The sequence below is a fragment of the Acaromyces ingoldii genome, assembly GCF_003144295.1.
Source record: "Acaromyces ingoldii strain MCA 4198 unplaced genomic scaffold FA10scaffold_4, whole genome shotgun sequence".
Lineage (NCBI taxonomy): Eukaryota > Fungi > Basidiomycota > Exobasidiomycetes > Exobasidiales > Cryptobasidiaceae > Acaromyces > Acaromyces ingoldii.
Genome location: NW_020290250.1, coordinates 962,704 through 985,954, shown reverse-complemented (window position 1 = coordinate 985,954; position 23,251 = coordinate 962,704). Strand labels below are relative to the sequence as shown.

At 52.7% G+C, this 23,251-nt stretch overlaps 10 protein-coding genes and 1 non-coding gene across 11 annotated transcripts; 5 read left to right on the top strand and 6 right to left on the bottom strand.

Moving 5' to 3' along the window:
* Positions 1–98: 98 nt before the first annotated feature.
* Positions 99–2,489, top strand: FA10DRAFT_302635 (cytochrome P450). The gene is made up of 7 exons (XM_025525151.1): positions 99–655; positions 785–1,046; positions 1,152–1,220; positions 1,306–1,511; positions 1,569–1,753; positions 1,818–2,094; positions 2,185–2,489. The coding sequence occupies exons 1-7, from the start codon at positions 168–170 to the stop codon at positions 2,384–2,386; spliced, it is 1,689 nt and encodes a 562-aa protein (XP_025376477.1). The 5' UTR covers positions 99–167; the 3' UTR covers positions 2,387–2,489.
* Positions 2,490–2,598: 109 nt separating this feature from the next.
* FA10DRAFT_140639 (hypothetical protein) lies at positions 2,599–4,276 on the top strand. Its single transcript, XM_025518034.1, has one exon. It carries the CDS (start codon positions 2,653–2,655, stop codon positions 4,036–4,038), a length of 1,386 nt encoding a protein of 461 aa, XP_025376476.1. The 5' UTR covers positions 2,599–2,652; the 3' UTR covers positions 4,039–4,276.
* Positions 4,277–4,514: 238 nt separating this feature from the next.
* On the bottom strand, positions 4,515–6,503 carry FA10DRAFT_287160 (hypothetical protein; the record flags this gene model as incomplete). The annotated part of the gene is made up of 7 exons (XM_025524126.1): positions 4,515–4,909; positions 4,967–5,249; positions 5,328–5,555; positions 5,625–5,711; positions 5,780–5,907; positions 5,976–6,045; positions 6,114–6,503. The coding sequence occupies 7 exons, from the start codon at positions 6,501–6,503 to the stop codon at positions 4,515–4,517; spliced, it is 1,581 nt and encodes a 526-aa protein (XP_025376475.1).
* A 1,185-nt stretch (positions 6,504–7,688) lies between these two features.
* Positions 7,689–9,786, top strand: FA10DRAFT_267845 (hypothetical protein). The gene is made up of 6 exons (XM_025522076.1): positions 7,689–8,211; positions 8,307–8,626; positions 8,700–9,021; positions 9,094–9,121; positions 9,187–9,303; positions 9,370–9,786. Exons 1-6 carry the CDS (start codon positions 7,776–7,778, stop codon positions 9,644–9,646), a joined length of 1,500 nt encoding a protein of 499 aa, XP_025376474.1. The 5' UTR covers positions 7,689–7,775; the 3' UTR covers positions 9,647–9,786.
* On the bottom strand, positions 9,680–11,599 carry FA10DRAFT_267844 (zf-ZPR1-domain-containing protein). Its single transcript, XM_025522075.1, has one exon. The coding sequence runs from the start codon at positions 11,433–11,435 to the stop codon at positions 9,768–9,770; it is 1,668 nt and encodes a 555-aa protein (XP_025376473.1). The 5' UTR covers positions 11,436–11,599; the 3' UTR covers positions 9,680–9,767.
* A 144-nt stretch (positions 11,600–11,743) lies between these two features.
* FA10DRAFT_275619 (hypothetical protein) lies at positions 11,744–13,473 on the top strand (the record flags this gene model as incomplete). Its single annotated transcript, XM_025523276.1, has 4 exons — positions 11,744–11,846; positions 11,877–12,107; positions 12,179–13,002; positions 13,036–13,473. 4 exons carry the CDS (start codon positions 11,744–11,746, stop codon positions 13,471–13,473), a joined length of 1,596 nt encoding a protein of 531 aa, XP_025376472.1.
* Positions 13,474–13,536: 63 nt separating this feature from the next.
* FA10DRAFT_140475 (hypothetical protein) lies at positions 13,537–17,747 on the bottom strand. Its single transcript, XM_025518033.1, has 3 exons — positions 15,451–17,747; positions 14,418–15,375; positions 13,537–14,352 (listed from the first exon to the last, which is right to left on the bottom strand). The coding sequence occupies exons 1-3, from the start codon at positions 17,530–17,532 to the stop codon at positions 13,601–13,603; spliced, it is 3,792 nt and encodes a 1,263-aa protein (XP_025376471.1). The 5' UTR covers positions 17,533–17,747; the 3' UTR covers positions 13,537–13,600.
* Positions 17,748–18,862: 1,115 nt separating this feature from the next.
* FA10DRAFT_302629 (Methylthioadenosine phosphorylase) lies at positions 18,863–20,168 on the bottom strand (the record flags this gene model as incomplete). Its single annotated transcript, XM_025525150.1, has 5 exons — positions 18,863–19,189; positions 19,255–19,335; positions 19,405–19,520; positions 19,582–19,940; positions 20,010–20,168. 5 exons carry the CDS (start codon positions 20,166–20,168, stop codon positions 18,927–18,929), a joined length of 978 nt encoding a protein of 325 aa, XP_025376470.1. The 3' UTR covers positions 18,863–18,926.
* A 256-nt stretch (positions 20,169–20,424) lies between these two features.
* FA10DRAFT_t35 lies at positions 20,425–20,508 on the bottom strand. Its single transcript has one exon. It is a non-coding gene; the product is annotated as a tRNA-Met (tRNA).
* An 89-nt stretch (positions 20,509–20,597) lies between these two features.
* FA10DRAFT_242678 (putative tyrosine phosphatase family protein) lies at positions 20,598–21,423 on the bottom strand (the record flags this gene model as incomplete). Its single annotated transcript, XM_025519287.1, has 3 exons — positions 20,598–20,879; positions 20,944–21,223; positions 21,278–21,423. The coding sequence occupies 3 exons, from the start codon at positions 21,421–21,423 to the stop codon at positions 20,841–20,843; spliced, it is 465 nt and encodes a 154-aa protein (XP_025376469.1). The 3' UTR covers positions 20,598–20,840.
* A 145-nt stretch (positions 21,424–21,568) lies between these two features.
* On the top strand, positions 21,569–21,862 carry FA10DRAFT_231820 (hypothetical protein; the record flags this gene model as incomplete). Its single annotated transcript, XM_025518874.1, has 1 exon — positions 21,569–21,862. One exon carries the CDS (start codon positions 21,569–21,571, stop codon positions 21,860–21,862), a length of 294 nt encoding a protein of 97 aa, XP_025376468.1.
* Positions 21,863–23,251: the final 1,389 nt, after the last annotated feature.

Genomic DNA, 23,251 nt, shown 5'->3' with positions numbered 1-23,251 from the left:
TTAGCTGGTGCAGTTGACGTGAAAGAAAACAAAAAAGTAGGGATAAGATAAATACCCAGTGGGTCAGTCACTCGACGGAAGTGGGTGTGTGCGTCTTCCCCCAGAGTTCTAAGCACCATACCGACTCGAAACACCCTCCATCTTGCACTCGCTCTGCTATCGTCATCATGAAGATTCCCGTGGGAGCTGACGCTGGTGACAGCAGCTTCATCGTCGCCAGGCTCGAGTCGATCTTGTCGCTGACCGGTTACGTGATCCCCACGGTCGTCGTCGGCGTCATTGTTCTCGCAATCATGTATCCTGATCGTCTCGCCTTCACCAGACCCCATCCCAAAGCTGTATATGTGCCGCCAGGTGCGCTGCCTATCCTCGGCCATACGCTCGAGGTCGTCAAATTTGGAACCGCACGACAATTCGAACGCTTCCATGAGATGACGCTGAAGTCGCCCATCCAAGCCTTCAGGCTCTCCTTTCTCGGCCCCAGCGCAATGACGATGATCAACCGGCCAGAGTACATCGAGTACGTTCAAAAGGTCAACTTTGACAATTTCGTAAAGGGATCGCAATTTCGAGGCAAGTTCGGCGACCTTCTGTCGACTAATGGCATCTTCGTCGCCGACGGCGACGTGTGGAAGTCGCAGCGAAAGATGGCAAGGTGAGGAAGGAGGAAGAAAGGGTACCGCCTACGGTGATACCGCAGACATGTGAATAGGCAGTCGCTGAACTCAAGAGACGTTCTCCTTTTTTTTTTTCTCTTTGCTTTCGATGCGGCCGTGCAACGCAGTCACATGTTCAGCGCCCATCAATTCAACAATCATGTCCGCGTCGTCATTCACCAGGAGCTGGGCCGCATCGATGCGCTTCTCGATGCCGTGGCCCACTCCGCCAAGGACCAGAGCACCGTCAACCTTCCCGAGCTCTTCTTCCGGTACACCCTCTCGAGCTTTTCCAAAATGGCCTTTTCGGCAGATCTCGATTGCCTTTCGGCCGACCCTGCATGCCTCGAGCGTCCGGTCCCTTTTGCCGTTGCCTTTGACTATGCCCAGGTGCGTTTCTCAATACCTCTTCTTCTTCTCCGAGCTCCTTTAGGATTTGATGTCGCACATGGAGCTCACCAACTCAAATTGCCCTTCTTTTTTTCAAATTTCCAGGGCGTCATCAATGAACGATTTGTCAACCCGCTCTGGAAGATTGCTGAGCGATTCTCAAAAAAAGGCAAGGTGAGCGACGAGACGGTTTTGCTTTTATTGAAAGAGAGAGAGAGAGCGAGAGCGAATGAATGGCTGGCTCACGCTGCAAATCAAGCGCATGCGCGAGAGCATCAAGGTCATCAAGGACTTTGGCAATTCGATCATCCAACAGCGCCTCAAAAGCATTCATTCATCTGACAAAGGAACAGACGCGGATAGCAAGACAGGGGGCAAAGATCTGCTGGAATTCTTCATCGAACAAGGCCTGAACGACCCCGATGACCTCCTCGTCGTTGTACTGAACTTCATCATCGCCGGACGGTGAGTGCCTCGAGGGGTCTTTTTGGATAGGAATGCCGCTCACTTCAGACTCTACAGCGACACGACGGCGCAGGCTCTCAGCTGGTTCTTCTACGAGATGATGGCTAATCCCCAACACATAGAGGTAATTCGTGACGAATGCGAGGCCGTCCTTGGCAAAGACGCCGCTCAGGACCAACAGTTCCTGAGCTATGAAGACCTTCGGAAGCTTCCCTACACTTTGGCCTGCATCAATGAAACGAGTAAGTTGGCTCGAAAGAGCAGTCTCCGGCTTGCACGATCGAGGAAACTAAAGTTGTCGTCCAGTCCGACTGCACCCACCAGTTCCCAAGAATGGAAAGATGGCGGTCAAGGACGATGTTATCATGCCGCAGGGTCCCAATCCCGACAATCTGCCGCCGATTCCTGTCCACAAGGGCGAGATCATTGGCTGGTCCGACTGGGTCATGAACCGTCTACCCCAAGTCTGGGGCGAGGACGCCGAAGACTTCCGGCCTGAACGCTTTCTTGTGCAGGATGACAAGGGGCCCGTTGGCTGGAGCTACACCCAGCAGAGTCAGTGGAAATTCCATGCATTCAACGCGTGAGTCTCGCTCGGGTGCCCACTTGATCAGTTGGGTCCCTATGATGACTGCTGGAGCTGACAAGATCACCACCATCGCCACCCCGATAGCGGACCAAGGCTGTGTCTAGGCGTCAATCTAGCCCACTACGAGGCGCTGGCATTCGTGGCCGCTACTCTAACCAAATTCGATTTTCACTGGGCCACGGAGGCCCAAGGCCAAAAGAGTGAATGGCCTCCTCGCTACGCGAATTCAGTCACCCACCCGTTGAAGGTGCCCTACCTTTGCACCGTGACGCCGCGCAGAACCTGATGATGGAGGGGAGATAGATCTCTTGTCCTTGTATATAAAAATGGCAGTATGATCATCAGGACTACGCTACGTTCTGCCTGTGATTCTGTCGAGTAATGAAAATGCAATTTTGACGAGGGACACAGGGGTGAAAGGCAAGGTGAAGGAAGAGGAAGCCTCGGCCGAATGCCTCACGCTGCGACGCGCGCAATAGGTAGCAGGCACCGCGTTTTCATTGTCTCTGCTCAATTATTCCGATTGCGACTGACCACCAGCACTGATCGACAATGTCCTCGTCGTTGGTCTCACTCCGCGATGCCGATGTGGAACGAGAGGTCGAGGACGAAACTCGACGTCAGCCTGCGATGGATGGCGTCGAAGAGGGGTCCGACGACGATCTCTTTGGAGCCGACGACGATCCCGAGGATGTAGCGAGGGGGAAGACGTCGCTTCGACCGGAAGGCAACGAGGCTGAGAATGAAGAGAGCAGCGGCAAGGTGCAGCCTCGGAGAAGTGTTTCGGATCGAAGCTCATCACCATCGTCATCGGCGAGCCATCCTGCCAAAGAAAGAGCACCTCGCAGGGGTTCCGACTCCGTGTCCGCTTCGGAGCCAGACGAAGACCAGGCCGACCTATCGGCTCTGGAGCACCGTGAGACATCCATCGAGCCTCCTATGGGCTACAGGCAAGGGGTTGGCCAGTTTCGGCAGGAGCAGGAACAGCAAGAGGAAGTGCAAGAGGCCTCGTTTTCCTTGCCATCATTGCCGCTGAGGAGAGGTGCTCCCCATTACTTTGCTAGGCTTCCCAATCTGCTTCAATACAGGCCGGAAGCTTTTGAGGAAGCCGACTTCGACGAAAAACTAGAGGATGAAGTTTTGCGGAACAAAGAAGGCTTCCAGATCGACGATGCAGGCCTGAGAAGTCTCTTGACAACCAATAATACCATCCGTTGGCGCTGGCATCAAGAGCCGGCCAAGCAGCAGGAAAATATGCAGAGCAATGCACGCATCATTCGGTGGAGCGACGGGTCTTCTTCGTTACAGCTTGGCAAAGAATTCTACGACATACAAGAGACGCGCGAGAGAGGCGCTGCGGCGGCCGCGGCATCGTCCTCGACATCGTCGCCTGTAACGAACGTTTCGCAGCCAGCACAATACTTGACGCACATCTTTGTGAAGCATGATGGTCAGGAAGCGCTCAACATCTATCAGGCTGAAGCGCCCGTTATGGCCAGCATGACGCTTCGGCCCACCTCGACGGCCAGCGACTCGCACCAGCGTCTAGCACGTGCCGTGCGCCACCAGCGTGGCACCTTGGTCAAGGAGGCTAAGCTCGGCATGGACCCAGAGTTGGAAAAGGAGCGCAAGGAGCGCGAAGATCGCAAACGGGAACAGAAGCGAGCCAGAGAGCTGAAAAGGAGGCGAGGTGGCGCAGGCGCAGAGGGCGGCGTTGCCGAAGATGCAGATGACGATGCTTTCTGGGCAAATGTTTCCAGGACGAGGAGGATGGGACCCGACGATCTTTCGACAGCGGCAGCGAGATCGTTGGGCGCAGGAAAATCGAAGACGATGGCTGGTGTGGGATCCAAGCAGCACCTCGATGAGGTTGTGGAGGGCGTCGATGATGTGAGTCGTCGTTGTCCTCTTCTTTGTTATCTGTCCCGTTGCGCGTAAAGCCAAGCAGAAACTGACGGGCTATTAAATTGACGCAATAGGACGGCTTCGTTGTCGATGACGAGGATGAGGGCATCGACGATGCTGAAGGCTCCGACGATGACGATGAGATGGAAGGTCAAGCACAAGAAGACGAGGAACCGGACGAAATGGAAAAGATGGAGGCTGAAATGGTAGGTGCTGCCCAATCTTTTGCGCTATTCAACAGAAGCCAGAATTAATGGAACAGCGGCTTTGACGAATAGGAGAGGCAAGAAGCGAAAAGAAAGGCAGACAGGGCAGCGGTGAATCGCCAGAGAGACTCACTCTAAGGTGCCAAGGCGGCCGCAATTGACGAAGGCGACGAGGAGGAATAGACCAGACGTGCATCGAAACTAAAGGGTCATTGTATTTTACAGAGCGCTCTTCTTCTTTTCACCTCAGTCATCTCGCCACTTTGCTGCTACAATCAGGGTGGTGGCCCTTCCACATGCACATTACATGCTCCTGCTCTTACTGTCATCGCCTCGATCGATTAAGGTGCCGCCATCCGAGTCGATGGCGCAGCAGTACGTCTCGTTCTCGCTCACGAGCATTAATTTTGTCCCGTCCGGTGATATGACGACGTCGGCCGCGCGGAAAGAGGCAATCGGGATCGGAATCCCCTCGCAGATCTCTCCCTCGCTGAGCAGTCTCCAAAGGTAGAGGGCCTCCGTCCCACAGACGATGACAAGTTCCGAAAGTGAGGAGCGTTGCGACAGCCTCCAGACCGCTTTTCGCACAGTCTGGCTCAGGATCACGGCCGAATGCAAATACGCACGAGGCGTTTTGTCGGGCGATGAGGCCGAAAGGGGCGCCAAAGCGTAGATGTAGACAGCCGCAGGAACGACGTCTTTCCTGTGCGATTAGCCGAGAGGAAGCAATTTGACTTGAACGTCTAAAGACCCACCATTTCGGACAGCCAGCAAAGTACCGTCGGGGCTCCATTCCATCCAACAAATACCCGCCCTTGGATTACCTTTGATCGTGTCCGGTCGCAATGCGGCAGGAGAGATTGGTAGATGAGCTAGACTGAGAGTCACAATGCCTCGACCACCCGTATCCCCTCTCCAAGCGTGCTGCTCCCTCCAGACGTGGGGTCTTGAGGGCAAATTTGCATGGGCCTCGATGACACGTTTGGAAAGGTCCAGGGTGGCTACTTCGTTCCACTCATCGGTCTCAAGGAAACGAATCTGTTGTAGGGAGGCCGCCACCTCTCTCTCAGCCCCACATGCGCGCAAGAGGAAGTCATGAGACGAAACCAGACTCACCTTTTCGTCATAATCTCCAACTGCAAGAAGCGAAGAGTCTGGACGCCACCTGACGCAGCGGATGCCCAGACCTCCTCCAGTCACTGCGGCGGCCTCGTCAGACTTTTGACCTGCAGCCCAACAGGTGCTCGGTTCATTGCTGATAGGGGAGAAGGGTACATCGACGCCAGTGTGGACCGCAAAGGTGGCGCGTGGATGACCGAGGGGTGTAAAGATCTGCAGCCTGAACTGAATTTACTTGACGTCATGTCTATCAGTCGCAGCACTGGCAAGATGAATTCCTCGCCGCTGACGCACCTCCAGTGGATGATCCCAGACTGCTATGAGACGGCCATTTGGAGACCACAAGAGGCCAGCTGCATCGCTCATTGCAGTGAAGAAGTGCTGCAGCGCAAGTCAATGTCAGGACGAGACTTGGCTATATTGTGCACAAGGTTTCGGACACCACCTACCCATGAGCTTTGAGACGTGTCTCGGTTTGTTGTGTCTTTGGCATTGGGCCGCAACATGACGACCGTATCTTTGGATTCCTGGCGTGTCAATATGGCCACATGATCGGAGACCGGAGACGTGCTTGCTGCTTGAGAATAGTCGTGAGTGAGTGGCTGGGGACGAGCTCTTGTTCAGTGAGAGGAGAGAGAAGCACACCTCTTTGTCTTTTCGGGTGCTCGATTATGGTCACGCTGCCGTCATTGAGATTATATAGGGACACAGACACCTGTGTTGTCGGCTCATTAGTGTTGTTTTGTGGTGGTGTAGTGTGCGGAAGACTGGAATAGCACGTACCTCATCGAGACTAAACGAGGCGACCATGCCTTGTCCGCACCAAACTGCAGATGCCAAACCCTCGTAGCCCACCCGAATGCTTGCAACGATACCCGAGTCATCTTCAGATTGCGGGCACTTCTTTGGATCCAGAGCTAGCACAACGAAGTGTTGCTTGGCCGATGCGAGAATATATGCTCCATCTCGGCTCCAGCTAGCTGCCACCGCAACGAAAGGAAGGCTCCATGTCCGTACAACCTGAAGTGTCTCTGAATAGCGCACTTGTACCATCGATGTCGACCGCAACGCGTTGCTGTAAGCAGTTAAGAGGAAGGTAGAGCCCGGCGAATAGCCGTACGTGCATGCCGACGTCGGCGCCGTCGAGAGGTGGTAGGCCTCTGTAAAATCCATGGTTGTCAAGCGCCAAAGTGTTGATCTCTGTTGCGACGCGTCTCATGTTCGAAATTGTTGTTGAAATTCAGAAACTAGAGGCGTATCGCGTACAGTTCTAGAAGTCTGACCGCCATCTTTCACCTTCCGTGGCTTAGCAGCAGCAGAGATTGGACGAATTCTGAGGCGCGATGTGGGACGCTAGATCCCAAAGGTAGGTAGAGGGTAGGCTCCTCGTACAGAGCAGCGTTGTTGTAATCACACGGCGGTACAGCCGCCACGTGCGATGTGACCGGAGCGGGCGAGGGAAGGGGAGGCAGAGTGTGTGCGGGGGGGGTTCCATGCTATGAGAGTCCACTACGTCGACACATACCACAGCAATGACTGCAGGGATGTGGAGCGAAGACAAGGGGCATTACTATGTGCAATTTGAAGAGGATAAGTATGGAAAGAGATGATAAAGAGGGAGGATGGGGGAGGGGAGCATGTGTTGAAAGTGTCTGGTGTACGCAAATTTCCTATTGGAGACATACAGTATCACATCATGTCCAAGCTAAGGTGCTGTGAATCGAGAAGTCGACGGAGTTTGGAGCGCTGGGAGTGTCACAGATGTCACCATCCTCGCCGTTCAGACAATTGTGGCCCGGAAATCGTGCCCAGAGATCATGAGGCTCGCCCGGGCTTTCACTGATCGTGTTGCGATCACACATGCAATCCATATAACTACATGATGAAGTGGGCGATTATGAGAAGGGCCGTGCACACATCTAATGGACTCCACTTTGACTCCAGTGTTTCCGAGTGGGTTCTCCACACATTGAGACGATTGAGACCATGGAGGGTGTGCATGTCAATTGGAAACGTCAGCGGACAAGCATGGAGCTTTCCTCGTGTGAGAGTGAGTGTTACACTCTATCTGGCGGGTGAGAACGCGGCAACCCCGTCGGGAGCGAAGAGAGGAGTTATCCTTGGTCTCCTTGTTCGGCTGGGGTCAGAACACCAGCTCAAACAGGAACATGGCGACAAACAAAGGGCCAGCAATACCTGACGATCAACCATATATCAACACATTTTCTTCACAAAGAATTCCAGCTAGGGAAGGCTGGAATGCACGTCGCTTTAAAGTTGGTGCCTGATCTAAAGTTCCCCCTTGTTTTGCATTCAGACTGGCTTCTCTTTACCTTCATTAACACTCTCTCTCCCTTCTTTTTAGAGCCGCCGCATCTCCTATCCATTTGAGTTCCATCTGAGCAACCGCTCTTCTCGTCCCTCGATATACTGACAGCTCCAGCGATGAAGCATGCGACCGGCTTCTCGGTCGCTTTGGTGATGGCCCTGTGCCTCACCATGACCTCACTGGTCAATGGCCGCATCGGAACGGAATTTCCATTTCGTGACGTGCACCAGCGTCGCCGCCCTGACGATGCTTTCAACGGGCAATGGCTTGCCTCCAACTACCAGAATGGCAGTACAGCTCCCAATGCCATTCAAGGCGACTCACCTGGACAAACGCTCGTGATTGGCGGAACCGGGGCCGATGACGATAGCCAGCGTCCCGGTTGCGACACCGCATTTATTGGGACTGCTCAGGTTCAAGGCTCTCCGGACGGTGGATGGCAGGCGCTCCCTCAGGTCGTCGGGTTTGACGCCGACCGCAACACATCGTTTGGAAATGCAGTCATGCCGATCTACATCGAGAGGGGCAAGGACTTTTCCAAGATCAAGCGCGGTGAGCTTCTCTGATTCGTCCTACCGATACATGGAAGACTTTACTTGCTCATAAGACTTGCTGACGGTCACGATGCACGTCTAATTGTCTCGCAGTCATTGTTGCACAGCCAGGCAAGCCAAGAGACTCGTGGAAATACTCTTCGTTGTTCCGCAACTCTCTCATCTGCGCAGTGTCAAACAGCAGCATGGCAGTGACGCTCGCTGACGTGCTCATCGTGGCGCCCATTTGGCTTGGCGAGTCCGACAAGATGGCGGGTGCGGCTCAGGAGAATGATCTCTATTGGACGGATGGTGGCTTTTCAGTCGGCTCATTGACCCAGGGTCCTGGCGGCCAACAGACGAGTAGTTTCGAGGTCATGGATGTTCTCATCAAGAGGTTTGCCAACCAGAACGAGTTTCCTACCCTCAACAGTGTAAAGTCATTTGCGGCGATGCTTTATGTAATGACAGGCTCTATTGACCTCTCAATTCCCTTTTTCTTCTTAGATTGTCGTCGCTGGTCATTCGCTCGGTGCTTCTTTGGCACAGCGCTACGCAATGCTGCGCAAGACGGACGACACCACGGAGAGCCTCGTCAAGTATTGGGTCGGAAATCCGGGTGCTTATGTCTGGCCGGCGGCAGGACCCAGCCGACCAGTAGCGCCGTCCGACACATCTTGTGCTGCTCAGATCGACGATTGGGCATACGGAATCGGAGGGAGTTTGCCTGCCTATGCAACGGCTGATGTCAGCAAAGAAGGCGTCGAGGCGACTTACCAACGCTACCGCAATCGAACTATTCAATACGCTCTTGGCCTCCTTGACGATGGTAAGATGAACGGTAAGAACAAGAAGGCAGAGAAACTGATAGCCGAAACTATCCTGGTCCAATTATGAGCAGGCCCTGGAGACACGCATTGCGAGGCACAGTGGGTCATCTCGCCTCCTCATTGAGTTCTGTTCACATGGACTGAAGCACTTTTACCATTGTCAGATATCAGGGCAATAGCCATCTCTCGAGAGGTCAGAATATGCAAAAGGCTCTCGAAGCCATGGATGGTGGCATACCTGCGACGCAATCTTTCAACTACGTTCCCAATACGAGCCACCAGTGAGAAGCATCTTGTTGTGATGGAATCTGACGGTACTGACGATCGCATCATCTCCATCTCGAAAGGGATTACCTCATGATGTCAGATCCTGTCTCGCAGAATTTTCTGTTTGTCGAGGGACTCGACGACAAGAGGACCGCGACTAGCAGCGTTGGCTCCACTTCGACAGGCACAACCGGCACTGACAGCAGTAGTACTGGTACTAGTACCAAGAAAGGAGCAACAGGCCAGACCACCTCGGGTCAGCCGTCGAGCGCGACAGCCCTGATTATCGGTTGCAACCTCACTGCTCTTGCTGCCTTTGCCGCTCTCGCATTCATGGCCTTCATTCCTATTTCTTGAAAGGAGTCGGTCTGGACACTGCTACCCTTCTAGCACATCCTTGCCCTTCTCTCCACTTTGCCACACTCTATCGCTTTACTCCCGAGCGCCAAATGGCATTCCAATTAAGACATTACATCCTTCAATTATCTACGTCCATCTCAGCTTTGCGTCGATCATACTCGCCGTTTGCCTTATCTGCCGTCATCTCCGCATGATCTGCGGTTGCCCCTGCTCTTGCTTCTGCCTCTTGGCGCCACGCCCTGCTCTCTTCTGAGTAGTCTTCGACCTTGATGTCGTTGAGGCCGAGATCTTCATTTTGCTCCCAGCTCCTCTCGTACTCCTCTTCGACAATCTGTTCATCCATTTCCGGCGCATAGGGATTTTGTATGTAGCTGTCGCTCAGAGGATCGTCGAGAATGAGGGTGAAGGGGCAAATTTCCGCATTCATGGCCGACTTGAGTTTGCCCAGGAAGCCTTCAAAATTAGACGCATGCTGCGAAGAGTCGCCCCGCATCAAGACGCGCTCCGATAGTTCGTCGTAAACCTGTTGCAGCAAGCCCTCGAGTGTCGTGAATCGTCCCCCGAGGGTGCCTGGGGCCAAGTGAAGGTCAATCTCCGGAATCTCGAGGCCCGCCGACTCGGACTTGAGAATGTCTCTAGACAAGTCCTCTGCGTCGTCGATGCGCAAAGTGAGCCGCCTGCCCAGCTTAGAAATGGCACTGCCCGACTTAACCTCGTTGTCGCGGTATCCACAGCTGTCGCAATTTGTCGACATGATGAGGATGTCTTTGAAGTAGGGTATGTTAACCTTCTTCATCAAAGTCTCGAGGGGGCTGCTGCAGCTGCTGCACGTTCCAGGGAAGCTGTACACTTCTTCGTTGTCGTGCTCCGTCTCACCGCCCTCCTTGCTGAAGCCTCCTCCCAGGGCCTCCTCCTGAGCCTCATTTTGGCTTGACATGAGCAGAGCAGCACCATCTTCGCCTCTCGCCCTCTTAGCCCCCCTCTGAAGACCTTCACTCTCGATTTTCGCCTGCTGTCGCTGCCTCAGCTGTTCCTGCTGCTGCTGCTGCTGCTGTTGCTCCTCCTCCTGTTGCAGACCAAGACCGAGCTCAAGATTCTGTTCCTTGGTCCTTGCGTAATCACGCTTGCTCCATTTGTTGTCGCTCATGCCCCTGCCTTCGATGGAACCCATGAATTCGACAAAGGAGTTTCCCGAAGGGTCGTCGAGCTTCATCGTCAAGGCGGCAAATGTCCGCTTTGAGTCGTTTTTGTTAGCCACCACGCCTCTGCTTGATTCGAGCGGCCCTTGCGACGTCAGCGACGATGCGATCTGAGCTTGTTCTCCTCCTTCTCCTCCTTCTCCTGTCTCGTTTGTCACGCCAATAACATTCCTGATACGTGCGCATAGTGCTTCGATCTTGGCGTAGGCTTCGGGGGCCATGTGCTTCCGAAGAGGTTGCTCCATCTCCAGATCTCGCAGCGTGTCGGACAAGATACCCTCAACGGTCGTCAGCTGTCCTCTTTTCTTTGGTATTGTCAGCTCGAGCTCCTTGAACTGAATTTCGCAGTGCTCGCTCTTGACGATTTGTCGGTTCAAGTCCTCGACGTTTGTGAGGTGGACTGTGTAGGTACAGCCCTTCTCTTGAATTTGGCCTGCGGACTGGATCTCATTGTTTCGATTGCCGCAGTGATCGCAATAGAACGAGACAACGATGACCTCGCGAAAATAGGGAATGTAGGTCAAAAGAAACCTCGTCGTGCCCATCTTCTGGCATTCAAGGCACAGCGACTCAATCTCCTCAACCATCTTTGACTCCTCGGCGCTGGCCTGCTCATTCCCAGCCTCCGTGGTCGACCCCACTTGATCGCCGATTGCTTTGAAGAACGGGTCTCGAAGTGTCGTCATAGTGGGCGTGTGGTTCGCTCTCGCAATCAACCTGTGGTGGCAAAATGCTGCAGACTGTGTCGTACGCCTTCCTTCGAATCAGGGTAGACAAAAAATCGATACAGTTCTCGACTAAATTTGGCACGTGATTGGAAAGCAGTGCGGGCCCGATGAGGGCGCATTGCAATTTCTCCATGCAAGCATGACTTGAGGAAGCTAAGAGCCGGGCCATGGAGGACCCCTCGACGCTCGTCTCGACGCTGGGCCTCGTTGTTTTGGGCCTTTACACCTTCGTTTGGTCCATCTCCATCTTGGGCCTTGTCCAGGCCAAACGTCTATTCGGGAAACGGAGTGCTTTTCGAGATGCCACGCCCGCCTCGTCTCCTGCCTCGCTTCCTGGCGTCAGCATCCTCCGGCCATTGGCAGGTCTTGATCACAACCTGGCCCTAAATTTGAGCTCTTCATTCGAGCAGGTGTATCCATCAGACAAGTTTGAGATTATTCTCAGTGTCAAGGATGAATCCGATCAGGCCCGACCTGTGGCGGAGGAGATCTCGTCGCGATATCCTCACATCGAAAGTACACTCGTTGTGGGTGAGTGAAGGCAATAAGCGCTCCAGCTGGAGCTGCTGAATGCTGACGCTGACTCTTATTCCTAAGTAAAGGCGATGAGTCTTGCGGAGTCAATCCAAAGGTTGCCAATCTCGTTAAACCATATGCCATCGCCAAACATGACATCATCTGGGTTCTTGATTCTCAGTGCGCTTTATCGCCACATGCTCTCCTTCGCGCCGTGCAGTCCCTACAAAGTACTCCGAAAGTGGTTTCGCCATCAAATCTACGGCAGCGGACCCGCAGCTTTCTTTGGTCTCCGCCCCGCGTAGGACTGGTGCACCACGTACCTCTAGGCGTTTCGCCAAGAGCCTCGATGGGCTCTTTCGTCGAGGCGGCATTTTTGGGAGGCAATCACGCAAAAATGTACATGGCCATCAACAGCTTGGCTATTGACTCGTGCGTAGTGGGCAAAAGCAATTTGTGGCGAAAGAGCGATCTGCAAAGAGTGCCCGACAAATTTTTCGGCGTCGGAGACCAGGGCACAAGAGGTGAAGCTGGGGCTATTGGTGGCACCGCGTTTCGAAGCAACAACGGCAATGAGATGGAAAGTAGCCTTGAATGTCAAAACGAGCAATCTCTCGTATCGGCAGGACCTTCAAGAGCACTGGCGAGATTCGCGATCTACCTTGCCGAAGACAATATGTTGGCCTTGTCCTTGTGGCGTCCCCCGCTCTCTCTGACACACGTCTTACAACCACTTGACGTGGTCCGTTGTAGCGTTGGCGACATACGCAGCATAGGTGACTATGCAGCCCGGAGGATGCGATGGATTCGCGTCAGAAAGCACATGGTTCCGGCAGCGACATATCTCGAGCCTTTCACAGAGAGCGTTCTCGTCGCTTGTCTAGCGATCTGGGCCTTTCTTTATGCATGGGTACCACTCTTCATGCCACGGGCTATCCAACAGGATTTTGCTCGTATATGGGCGAGTGTATTCGCTTTCTCTCATTTCGCGCTATGGCACCTCGTCGATTTCGAAGTGCTCAGGACGCTGCAAGAAGCAAATGCGCTTGGTTTGTCATCACACGGGGATGCACTTCCCTCTGGCACCAGTCAACCTGTAACCGTTATCGATTGGACGGATGCCTCGCTGGTTCGCAAATTACGTCTAGCTTGGGTCTTGAGAGAGGTACTCGCCTTCCCAATATGGCTGTGGGCGATGTGTGGGAACACTGTCGTCTGGAGACACCGCCGATATCGGATCTTGTCGGATGCCAGAGCGGCAGCAAGTGTCGACTATGACGGGGGCGCTCTGAGTCGCTGCTCCATCAGCGTTCTAATCAAGCGTTGGCTTACCTCTTCAGGAGCCTCTACAGCAGACGGCTACGAGTACGTCAACCTATAAATTCGACGCCTACCGACATCAAAAGCAAAGAAGATAGATTGGATGCTGTACGGACTGATTGCATGTTTCGAAATGACGATAGCCAATTAAATCTGATGAGGCAATACGAGGTGAGATAGCGAAAGTCTCAAGCAGTATGCGCGGTTTGTCGAGCAAGCCGACCCTTTTGCTCAATCGTGTTCAGGATACCTTGCAATTCATTCCTCTCCCCTTCCTCCTTCTGAGTCTCGTGTATTCGCAACTTCCACCAAGCCATCTCCTCCGACTGCCTATCTTCGCCTTCTTTGTACAAGACTTTGGGCCCATCGAAAAGATTTTGTGATACGGTGGCAAAAGCTCTGTTTCGAAATGATCGGTCACAACCGTGTAGAGGAGGCGAATCGGCCGACATTGGCGAGCTCCGACATCGCTCTTGTGCTCTCCACAGAAGTACACCGGCCATATCAACGAGCTCCTGTTGGGACGGTGATCGTGGAAAGGGCATATTGGTCTGAAGTATTCCCGTCAGATCCTCTCTTTCCCCTTTTTGTGCCGCCGACATGATCATAGATGTCACCCGTGCTTCTCTGCGCGCCCACTCTGCCTGAGCCGTGGTCATCGCCATTGTCAATGGACCCGAAGACCAGAGCGTGGTCGAGTGATGACTTTGATCCTGAACGTTTGGCTGGTGAGCCGAATGAAGCTGCGAAAGCTCGAAAGCCCGGAGCCAGGGCCCTATGGACGACACGTTGGTGGTTTTTCGCTTCACTGGAGTCTCACGCGCGGCAACTGATCCGTGCGCTGAGGTAGCTGCCAAGAAAAGGGCTACCGCTCGTCGGCATTGGCTGGTGTAGCCGTCAACAAGAGGCAGAAGTTCGACTTCGATGATGTCTTTGTAGTCTGCAGGACGAAGATGATTAATGAGAGCCTTACAGCGACAGTGTGCATCAGCGCTAAGCTTTCACCTTTGAGTTGATCGCGATGACGACGAACATGAAGCACCCGAAAAGGCCCTCCATTCGAAGTGCAAAGCTGCAAACGATCGTACGAGTCGTCGTTGTACTTGTTGGCGGATTTGGGTGAGGACGCCTTGCCTTTGCGCTTCGATGCCTTCCGACGGCTGACATGATTGTCGGTAAATATGACAAGATCGTTAAAAACTGAGACGAATTTTGCGCTCGTTCGTGGTGTTGCTTTGCCGAGGAGGTCCGAGTTGCATTTCTTCGCCAAATGCGCATTGTCGACAGAGTTTCTTATGCTGCTATCGCTGCTAGCACTGCTGCTAAATTTGCAACCATTGCTCTTGTTGCCGCCATCTTTTCCATTGCTACTGCTCATCTTAGACATCAAGCTCGCAACCGAACTCAGGCGTCCCGTGGAGTTGCACATCGGCTTTGATCCCGCTGAGACGGCAGTGACATCGGCTCTCGAAGGTGCGACGATTGAGTTTCTGCTTGAATGCCTGCTCTTTTCGGTATGACTTGGAGATCTGGTAGCTTCGCTAGGCGTTTTGTGTCCTGACAATGCAAGTGGTAAAACGTGAGGAGAGAGCGAGGCGCCGGCTACACTCCAGCTCATTGATTCTCGAATGGAGTTGTACGACGGTGTGCTCACAAGAGCCAAGCCTGAAGATTCGTTGCTCGGCACCTCTTCGTCGTCCATGGCCTTCATACCGCTAATCTCTTTTTCTGAAAGATCCAGTAATAGTAAAGGACCTTCGTGAATGAGGTGGCGGGAACGCAAAGCCAAACGAAAATTTTGAGGCAGCCCGTCAACCTTTGCCTCGAAGAGCTTGAGGGCCGAGTAGTCCTCTTCCTTTGCCTTGACTTCGTTCAATTCGCGAATGAGGGCTTCTGTGAGTGTGTATAATTTATCTGCCTTCAGATGATCTGGGTGACCAACTGGCGTCAGCTCGGCCACTTGCTGTTGAGGAAAGATTACCCGGACATGGTGTCCATCAGCTGTCCAGCACTGTCTTTTTTTTACGTTGGCACTCACCTTGAAAAAGAGCGGATACTTCATCAGCCTCTGGACAGGCTTGAGGAGATGGCTCGAGAGCGGCAAGCCACCAAGACTAGGAGACTGATCAAGCATCTGTAGTGAGGCCGCCAAAGATTTCGATTCGGGGTATCGATCGTCGACCTCGGTCTGATGTGTTTTCAGAAGGCCTGGCGTCTCTGTTACAGCTGCCGTCGACAGCTTGCCTGAATGTATGATCGAGTCGATGGCACAGATCACGCCATTAAGGCCGACTATATAGGGCAGGTGTGCTTTGAGACCTTCGATATGTCGCAATGTAGAACCGGCAATGTTGACGACAAGTGGTGTTGGGTGGGCCCTTTGTGCTCGTGCAAAGGATTTTGAAAGCTTCCGATGCACTTTTCGAATATCCTTGAGCCAGTAGAAGAATCTACAAAGCTTGAGCGGGCAGTCCTGTCTCCATTGCCCGTCGTCCGACTGTAAAGTGTTCTGGAGAAGATCCGACAGCAAATTGAGGTGGCAGAGAAAGGCAGCTTCAGTTGAACAAAGCTCCTGTATCACCTCTTGACGTTGCATCTCCTTGCTCCCAAATCGCTTGTAGAACAGCTCGAATGTAGAAGCCGACATCGACGAGCGCCATGAAGTTGGATGATCCGCCAGAGCGCCATTGCGAGAGAGGCAGACTTGCGCTGCCTTTTCCAAAGCCAAATGAGAAGAGCTTTTGACCCTCGAGCAGCTTTCTGTAGCGTTCGTTTGGGGCCAGAAGGATGTCATTTCGAGATTGTCATCCAGGGCTCTCGGGTTGACAGCTTTCTCGATTCCCGTTTCTTCTAAGAAAAGTCTTTCATCTTGGAACGAGAATGACCGAGGTCGTCGCCTACGGTCCTTCAACCTCTGTCTGGCTTTATTGCCGCCAATCGTTGCGGGATCCGAAGATTGTAACTTGTTGATGGAAGGATCGAACCAAGATTTGATCAATGGTCTGTCTTGTTCAGTCCCAAGGGCATCGAACGCAAGTTCGGAACGGATCCTCTCGCTTTTGACAACGTGTCTCAAGCTTGTGGTGAAGGAATCTTCAGCAGTTGCAACGACATCGAGCCCGACGGACGTCATTCTCTCAGAAAATCCATCCTGAACACCGACAGGATCAAGGCGGCGGTCAGAGTGAGGTGCATTCAAGCTCGGTGCATCAACGTGCAGTGATTTCCCCTTGGAGACATCGTCGCTACCTGGATCTTCGTGCTTCCGCCGGTCTGTTCTAGCCGATTCAAGCCAGTGTTCGCCTTGGTTCTCGTTCGAACGCTGCCAAGTATTGTCTTCGCCTTCTATTGCGCTTTCAAAGCAGTCTGATACAGCGTCGGACCCGGCGGTTGTAGAAGGCGTCGCAGAACTCAATAATTTGCTGTGACATAATCCATGGAAACGGTCAGCGGCGGTGTCGGAGCACTGATCCTTCTGTAATGTTTGGGACACTTTTGACGAGTCGATGTCAGGATAATGACCTGAAACTGTAAGTCTTCGTGGCTGTCCTGGCTTGCTATATGATGGGACGGAACAGCCGAAGGACCTGTCTTCTGACAGACTTTTTCTGTCGGATCTTAATCCGAAAGGCTCCTCCGTAGTGCCACGCCGCCATTGCTCGATGGACTGCCAAGTCATTTCCGAGGAGGATACCGTGCCAGGCGAGAGCACCTTGTTCTGGCTGAGTGCGCTACATTCCCCAGTAAGCATCTCCCATTCCACACCCTCCTCGTCGGACATGTAGTCTTCACCGCTTCGAGATACCCTTCTCGAACCTTCCTCGCTCGAGACGGGTAAAGCCGACGTCGACTTGGGTAATCTAACTCCCTCTGTGCTTCTTTGAGCCGGGAAATCTGAACAAGCTCTTTTGTTGAAGCTGGGTGATAGAGGTAGGACAATCGAGGCTCTTTGCAAGGCCCTCGGTGGTCTTTCTGGTGCTACCATCGCGTAAATCCTCCCATCGCTCGAGAAGGGCATCTGTCGAACGACGTGATTTACGCGGTGAACGGACTGATCGCTGGGCGTCTTTGAAGGCCGCTCGTACTCCTCGCTCAAGGTCTGGAGCGAAGTGGAATCCATATCAACGGCGGCGGTCACAATGCCCTGTCTCTTTTGCCAAATTTTTATTTAGCCTTCTTCGCACGGTAGCATGTTCAGGGGGCTTTGGCTCTAATGCGAAAACGGCAAGATGACAGCAATGCTTCACGATGTTGTTTGTGCTCTCCGCTTGTTGACACTCACCTCGTCGAAGCTGGCTCTATTCGATGACGACTACTACTACTGAACTTCTTTAAGCGGCTGCGGCTGCCGCGCAACAAGAAAAGGCGACCGAACAAATAATGGCGATGATGAGAATGCTGCGTCTCTGAACACTGAGATGTAAAAATTGCCCAATGTTTCGGACAAAGTCTTTCGAGTGTCGAGAAGCTCGGTGAAGTGGCGCGCTTTCTCCAACGAATGGATGATTACGATGAATCTCGGTGAAAGAAAGAAAAATATGTTGTGAGACGATGGCAAGGAACTACTATCTAGCTATATACAAGCCAGCTAGATCGAGTGCTTTTGACCCATGTGTTGGTCTGGCGAGAACATCTAGTAGAGCAAGCAATGTACTGTACCCTTGCGTGAGAGCGTTGGCTCGCACAGCAAGTTGCAGTGCAGGAAACTTTGCATGGAGTGGCATCGCTGCTTTGCTGCTTGTATTTAGAGACTAAAGATGGACTGGAGTCGGGCCAACTCTATCCGATTGGCGAGGTAAAGCTTGCATAGAATAGCATCTCTGCTGCAAGTGCACGTATATCATCCCCTGAAGAGCTCTACATAGTGCTGCTATTAACAAGATAGGTGAACACTACTTCTTTCTTCTGCTCGGCAGCGATATTCCAGCTTCCACTCTCCACTCGATCATACAGCACACTTCGGACCCAGGCGCTGGGGTTCTCATGATAGCGTCTGCGCGCCTACAATGAGCTTCTTAGGGGGCGCATGGGATCCTCACACTCGCGAGTGCGAAAGTCTTCAGTCTAAGTCTCCCAATATGACGGCCCCATCACTCACGACCTCGGCAAAGCAATCTACCATGCCTAGTACTGTACTATCCAGCTTTAGATGATATTCGATCTCTCGACAGCTGTAAAGCTACACAATCAATTACAGCTTTCGACACCATGTTACTCCAGCGCTCCCAGTACTACACTGTACCTGACAAGCATAACTTGATCAAACTCACGACTGTCTATGATCCGTTCGATGTTAGCAATTTTGTAATTGAAGACTTGCAGATGAAATTCGAAACTTTCCTCATGATGAATACCAGAAAGTCCCAGTTTTTGACCTCGCAAATTTCGTGGCGTCTTTCTCATGAAAAGTCTAGTCAAAGATCCCAATTTTTCAATGGGCGAAACGCAAACTCGTTCAAATTTGTTCTCATTGTCAATTTCACATATCTCGATCGATCTACAACTTCACCCTCGTCACTGAGGATACCAAGGGAGAATGAAGCGCAAGCTGTCTTTAGCGATCGTTGGGACGTTCTCAGGTTTCGTCATGACGCTGAACTTCATGCTGCCTTGTGCTTTCTTGAAAGCTTCAGCATCATCGCCTACAAGATCATGGAGCGGGTCCAGGATCGTTTTGAGGACCTTTTGCGAATTGGCGACATTGGCTTGGAATGACTTGATGACCTCACTGACGTCCACGGCAGCACTCGTTTCGCGCCAGGCATCATAGTCGGTTGCTGTTGGACGTCGCCTGTCAACTGTGGGATCCAGATGCAATTCAGAGACATGCTCAGTGACTCACAGGTCGCGATTAGTACGTAGGACAATTCAGCTTCTCGAGCCAATTTGGCCTCCGGCAAGGTTGACATGTTGATAACATCACCTTTTTTTTTAAAAAAAAAGGAGAGAGCATCGTGAGCTTCGTTAAGCATATGGCCTAAGCAGTACTGACCTCCCCATGCACGATACATGATGCTTTCCGCTCGTGTGGAAAAAGAAGGGCCCTCCATGCAAACCAAAGTCTTGCGGCCGTGCACCTTGACGTCAGGACCCAGAGCCTGGCGTGTTCTATAATAGTCGCGTCTTGTCAGCGCAGATGAAATTGTGAAAGAAGCTCAGATCCACTCACAGCTTCTCAACGACTGGTCTTAAAATCTCGTCAAACGGATCTCCGAAGGTTGCATGCGCCACGACTCCATTCTGGTTGCCTTCACCAAAGAAGGTGGCCCTGCGAATACCTTTTGTCCGGTCGATGATCTGGCTAGGCACGACAAAATCTTTCGGGGCGATTTCCTCTCGGAGCGAGCCGACGGCACTGAATGCAAGAATGCAGCGTACACCGAGATGCTTGAGTGCTGCAATATTTGCCAACGAAGGAACGGACGACGGCGAGAGAGAGTGCGTCAAACCGTGGCGGGCGAGGAAAGCGACATGTGTGCCGGCAGGCGTCTTAGCAACCGTGATGGGAGAAGACGCGTGTCCCCATGGCTGGTTGGGGGTAGCAATCACATCGTCAGGGCCGTAATTATTGTTCTAGAGAGCCTTCTTTGCACTTACCGTCATGGGATTCACCTCGGTGATCACATCTAGTCCCTCGAGCTTGTAAAGGCCGCTTCCTCCAATGACACCAACGTGAATCGGTGGGCCAGTCCACGAAGGCGCGTGATCAAAGTCAAGGTTGGGAGCATTAGGAGCGTATGGAGCCGATGCAGACATCTTGAAGTCGTTTTCGGGAAAGAGAAACTGTTGATGGAGCAATCCTCCCAGTGTATGAAGCAAGAAGGGTGGCACGTGCGCAGAAGATCGCCTGGAGGAGCTCTGCTCTAGTCTCTTCGTTGCTATCAAGAATTTGACCAGTGAATTAGGGAAAGAACTTGGGATAAAGTCATTTCTTGAATTTGGAGGTTTGAAAAAAGTGGAAAGGAAGGATGGTAAAAAGAAAAGGAAAAAAGAATCTGATCAGATTCGAACCTAGCACGGGTGAGTCTCGATCTCACGACCTTTGGGTGTCAAGTATTGATATGAGCCCAACGTACTTCCTCTGTACTACCGTGCTGTGGCTAATGAGGATCGGAGTTTTGGAATCAACAATATACCGGTACATTGTGTTTTTGCAATTAGTTACTACCGCCTAGCCCGATATGCCTTCGAGCTGGCACCCGATGATGGGCCCTTCCAACTCCCTCTGAAGGATCTCTTTGTGTTTGACTTCTTCATCTGATTAGATTAACCTTCATTTGATAAAGAGATGGACGATGAATGGGCATTCGACCGCTGTTGCACGAGCTTTGCCCGTGAGGACACACAAATAGTGGCGGGGAGAAATGACGAAGGTGCATCAGGTATACGTCGGCGGACATGAGATGTCACAGAGATCTTCGGCTTTGCTCAGCCGAAGACGAGCTCCTCATCGAAAAGTTCGATAAACTAACACAAGGGCGTCAGCAATTGCTTTTCCGATGGGCAATGCCACCTGTCCCATGCCACTCACCTGCTCGTTCATGACCCGGACTTTCTGGCCTGCATACCTCCTGTACTCTTCCAGAATGGCACTCAAACACCATCTCTGCAGCTTCCTCAGGCACCCGATCACTGTGCCCGTCCGATGCCGGCCCAGATTGCACATGACTAGCACCGGATAGGTCGAAGGTTGGACGAGGAGGTGAAGCGCCTGGAGCACGATGTCTTCGGTGATTGGATCCCATGCGTTTGTGCTATAGAGCACACCCAGGTGGTGGAGTGTAATGTCGTGCGAGGTGCAAAAGTCTGAACTTCAGAGAAAGTCGGTCGCTGTGGCCAATTTGGGCCTTGGAGGGTAGACTCACAAAGCATCGTCAGGCTCTTCGGGAGCTAGCCAAATGACAGACGTCAAGCCCAGCGTTTCGAGAAAGGGAAGATTCAGTAGGTCCGGGGCGCCAGAACGATATAGGTTCTCCTCAACAAGGCCGAAATTGGGAGGAGGAACCAGCATCACGACGGAAGAAGTCTTCAATGCTGACTTGAAGTTATTGGGAGGGGGTGGAGGAGGTAGCGCGCGGCCGACACTGATCTTATTTTCAATTTTTCAGTCTTGCGACCTTCCCCGCCACCACCGCCGCGTACGACCAGCAAGCAAAATGTCTCAGCCCTCGCAAGCACCGACGAGGAGCGTGGTGCCGCCTCGATCTACACATGCGAGCTATCATCCGGGGGGTTACGGCGTCTCGGAAGGCCTTAAGCGAGCCAGAAGACCTTTCGCCGTGCGCAACGCAGTGACGGGAAGCGCCATCATGGCTTTCGCAGTGGGCGTCTACTGGTATAGCATCAGCAAGGTCAAGCAGGACGACTTCTCCGACTTAGCGGATGTACGTGCTGCGGCGTCGACGAGCCATCCGCAAAAGACTACCCAAGATCAGTCCAAGAGGATATAGCTTTCTGGTAGCCGCATCTCTCGGCAAAAGCTGCCCATCCTTCGGCAGCAGAGCGGTCGATGGTGTGTATAGTTTCTGGGTCATTCAAGTATCATGCTGGATGCTTTCAGTTGACTCTCATATCATTCGCAGTATCATCTTTGGATGTTTCGCGATAAGGTACATTGGCGCACAGAGTCGGCTCTATCCAGCAATGACCTCTGCAATTGCATAAGCTACCATCTACCTTTTTCCTTCTTCAAGGCGAGCCACTGATGGCAAGACATGTGCCACTGCGCAGATGTTTTGGCCGTGTCGCAAGGATATCAGCACCAAGACTAGATCTAGTCTGTACGGAACATGACGATCCGAGCATTCTCAACGGTAACGAGACGCAATAGACAGCATCGACAAACTACAACAACCTCGCAGACTGCGACAAGAAAGTGGATATCTCTGCTTCTACGTTAGATGAGAGGGTCCGGTCTGTTGTGCCGAAGAGGCAGTGGTGGCTTATTTTGCACGAATGGGGGAGTGATGAGTCGCCAATGTAGCACCACCATCCAGGATGTTGATCATGCTACGCACGTGAAGCTCTATACACGTGACATCACCAATCCCTTTCTTCCTACTCCTCCTCGATTTCCCTTTGTACCCAGATCATCAGTCCAATCGATCCATTGCTGCGGCAACTCTCTCTCTGCCCTTTACTACTACGCCATCCCTATCGCTCTGCCCATCGCGCACGACACTCATAGGGACAGCTGCGTCACACGTGCACCAGGTCTATCACAGGAGGTGTTTATAATCGGACATTGTCTGATCACTTGCGCACACGTGGCTTCTCCTTCTTCCTCTTCTCTTGGTTTGCGAGGTCTTCTGCATCCGGTGCACTGGAAAGATCCGCCTTTAAAAACTGTTGGTGAGGGCGACAATGCCCATTGACGTCGCCGCCGGTTCTCCACTTCGCAATCTCCACATCTCAAGGGTTCAAGGATTTTTAATCCCCTAGCCTGCAATCTGGTCTCGGAGTTGTCGGTTGCACATCGACTCGGCTTCCTACAGCTGCGAATGGACCAGGGAGGAAGCAATGAGTGTTGCCACCACTACGGTGGGGTCACATATCTTATTAATGTTCTAGGAGTTATGCAATCAAGGAGCCGCGGCTCTCGGCGAGTAAAGTCTCAGTGTATGAACCGCTGTCGAGCGCATGCGCTAAGCTGAACGAAGCGGGCTCGGTCGCTTTTTGCGAACTCGCCCGGGGCACTGAAACGGGGAGCCACTTTGTCGGCATCGAAGAAGGTGTTCTTGGCGACCAAAGCGTAATAGCCAGCCTCCACTCCACCTGTCCTGACCTACTGTATAAATGCAGGCGGCCTCCTCTTACATTCTTCGTTCGCTCCAATTCGT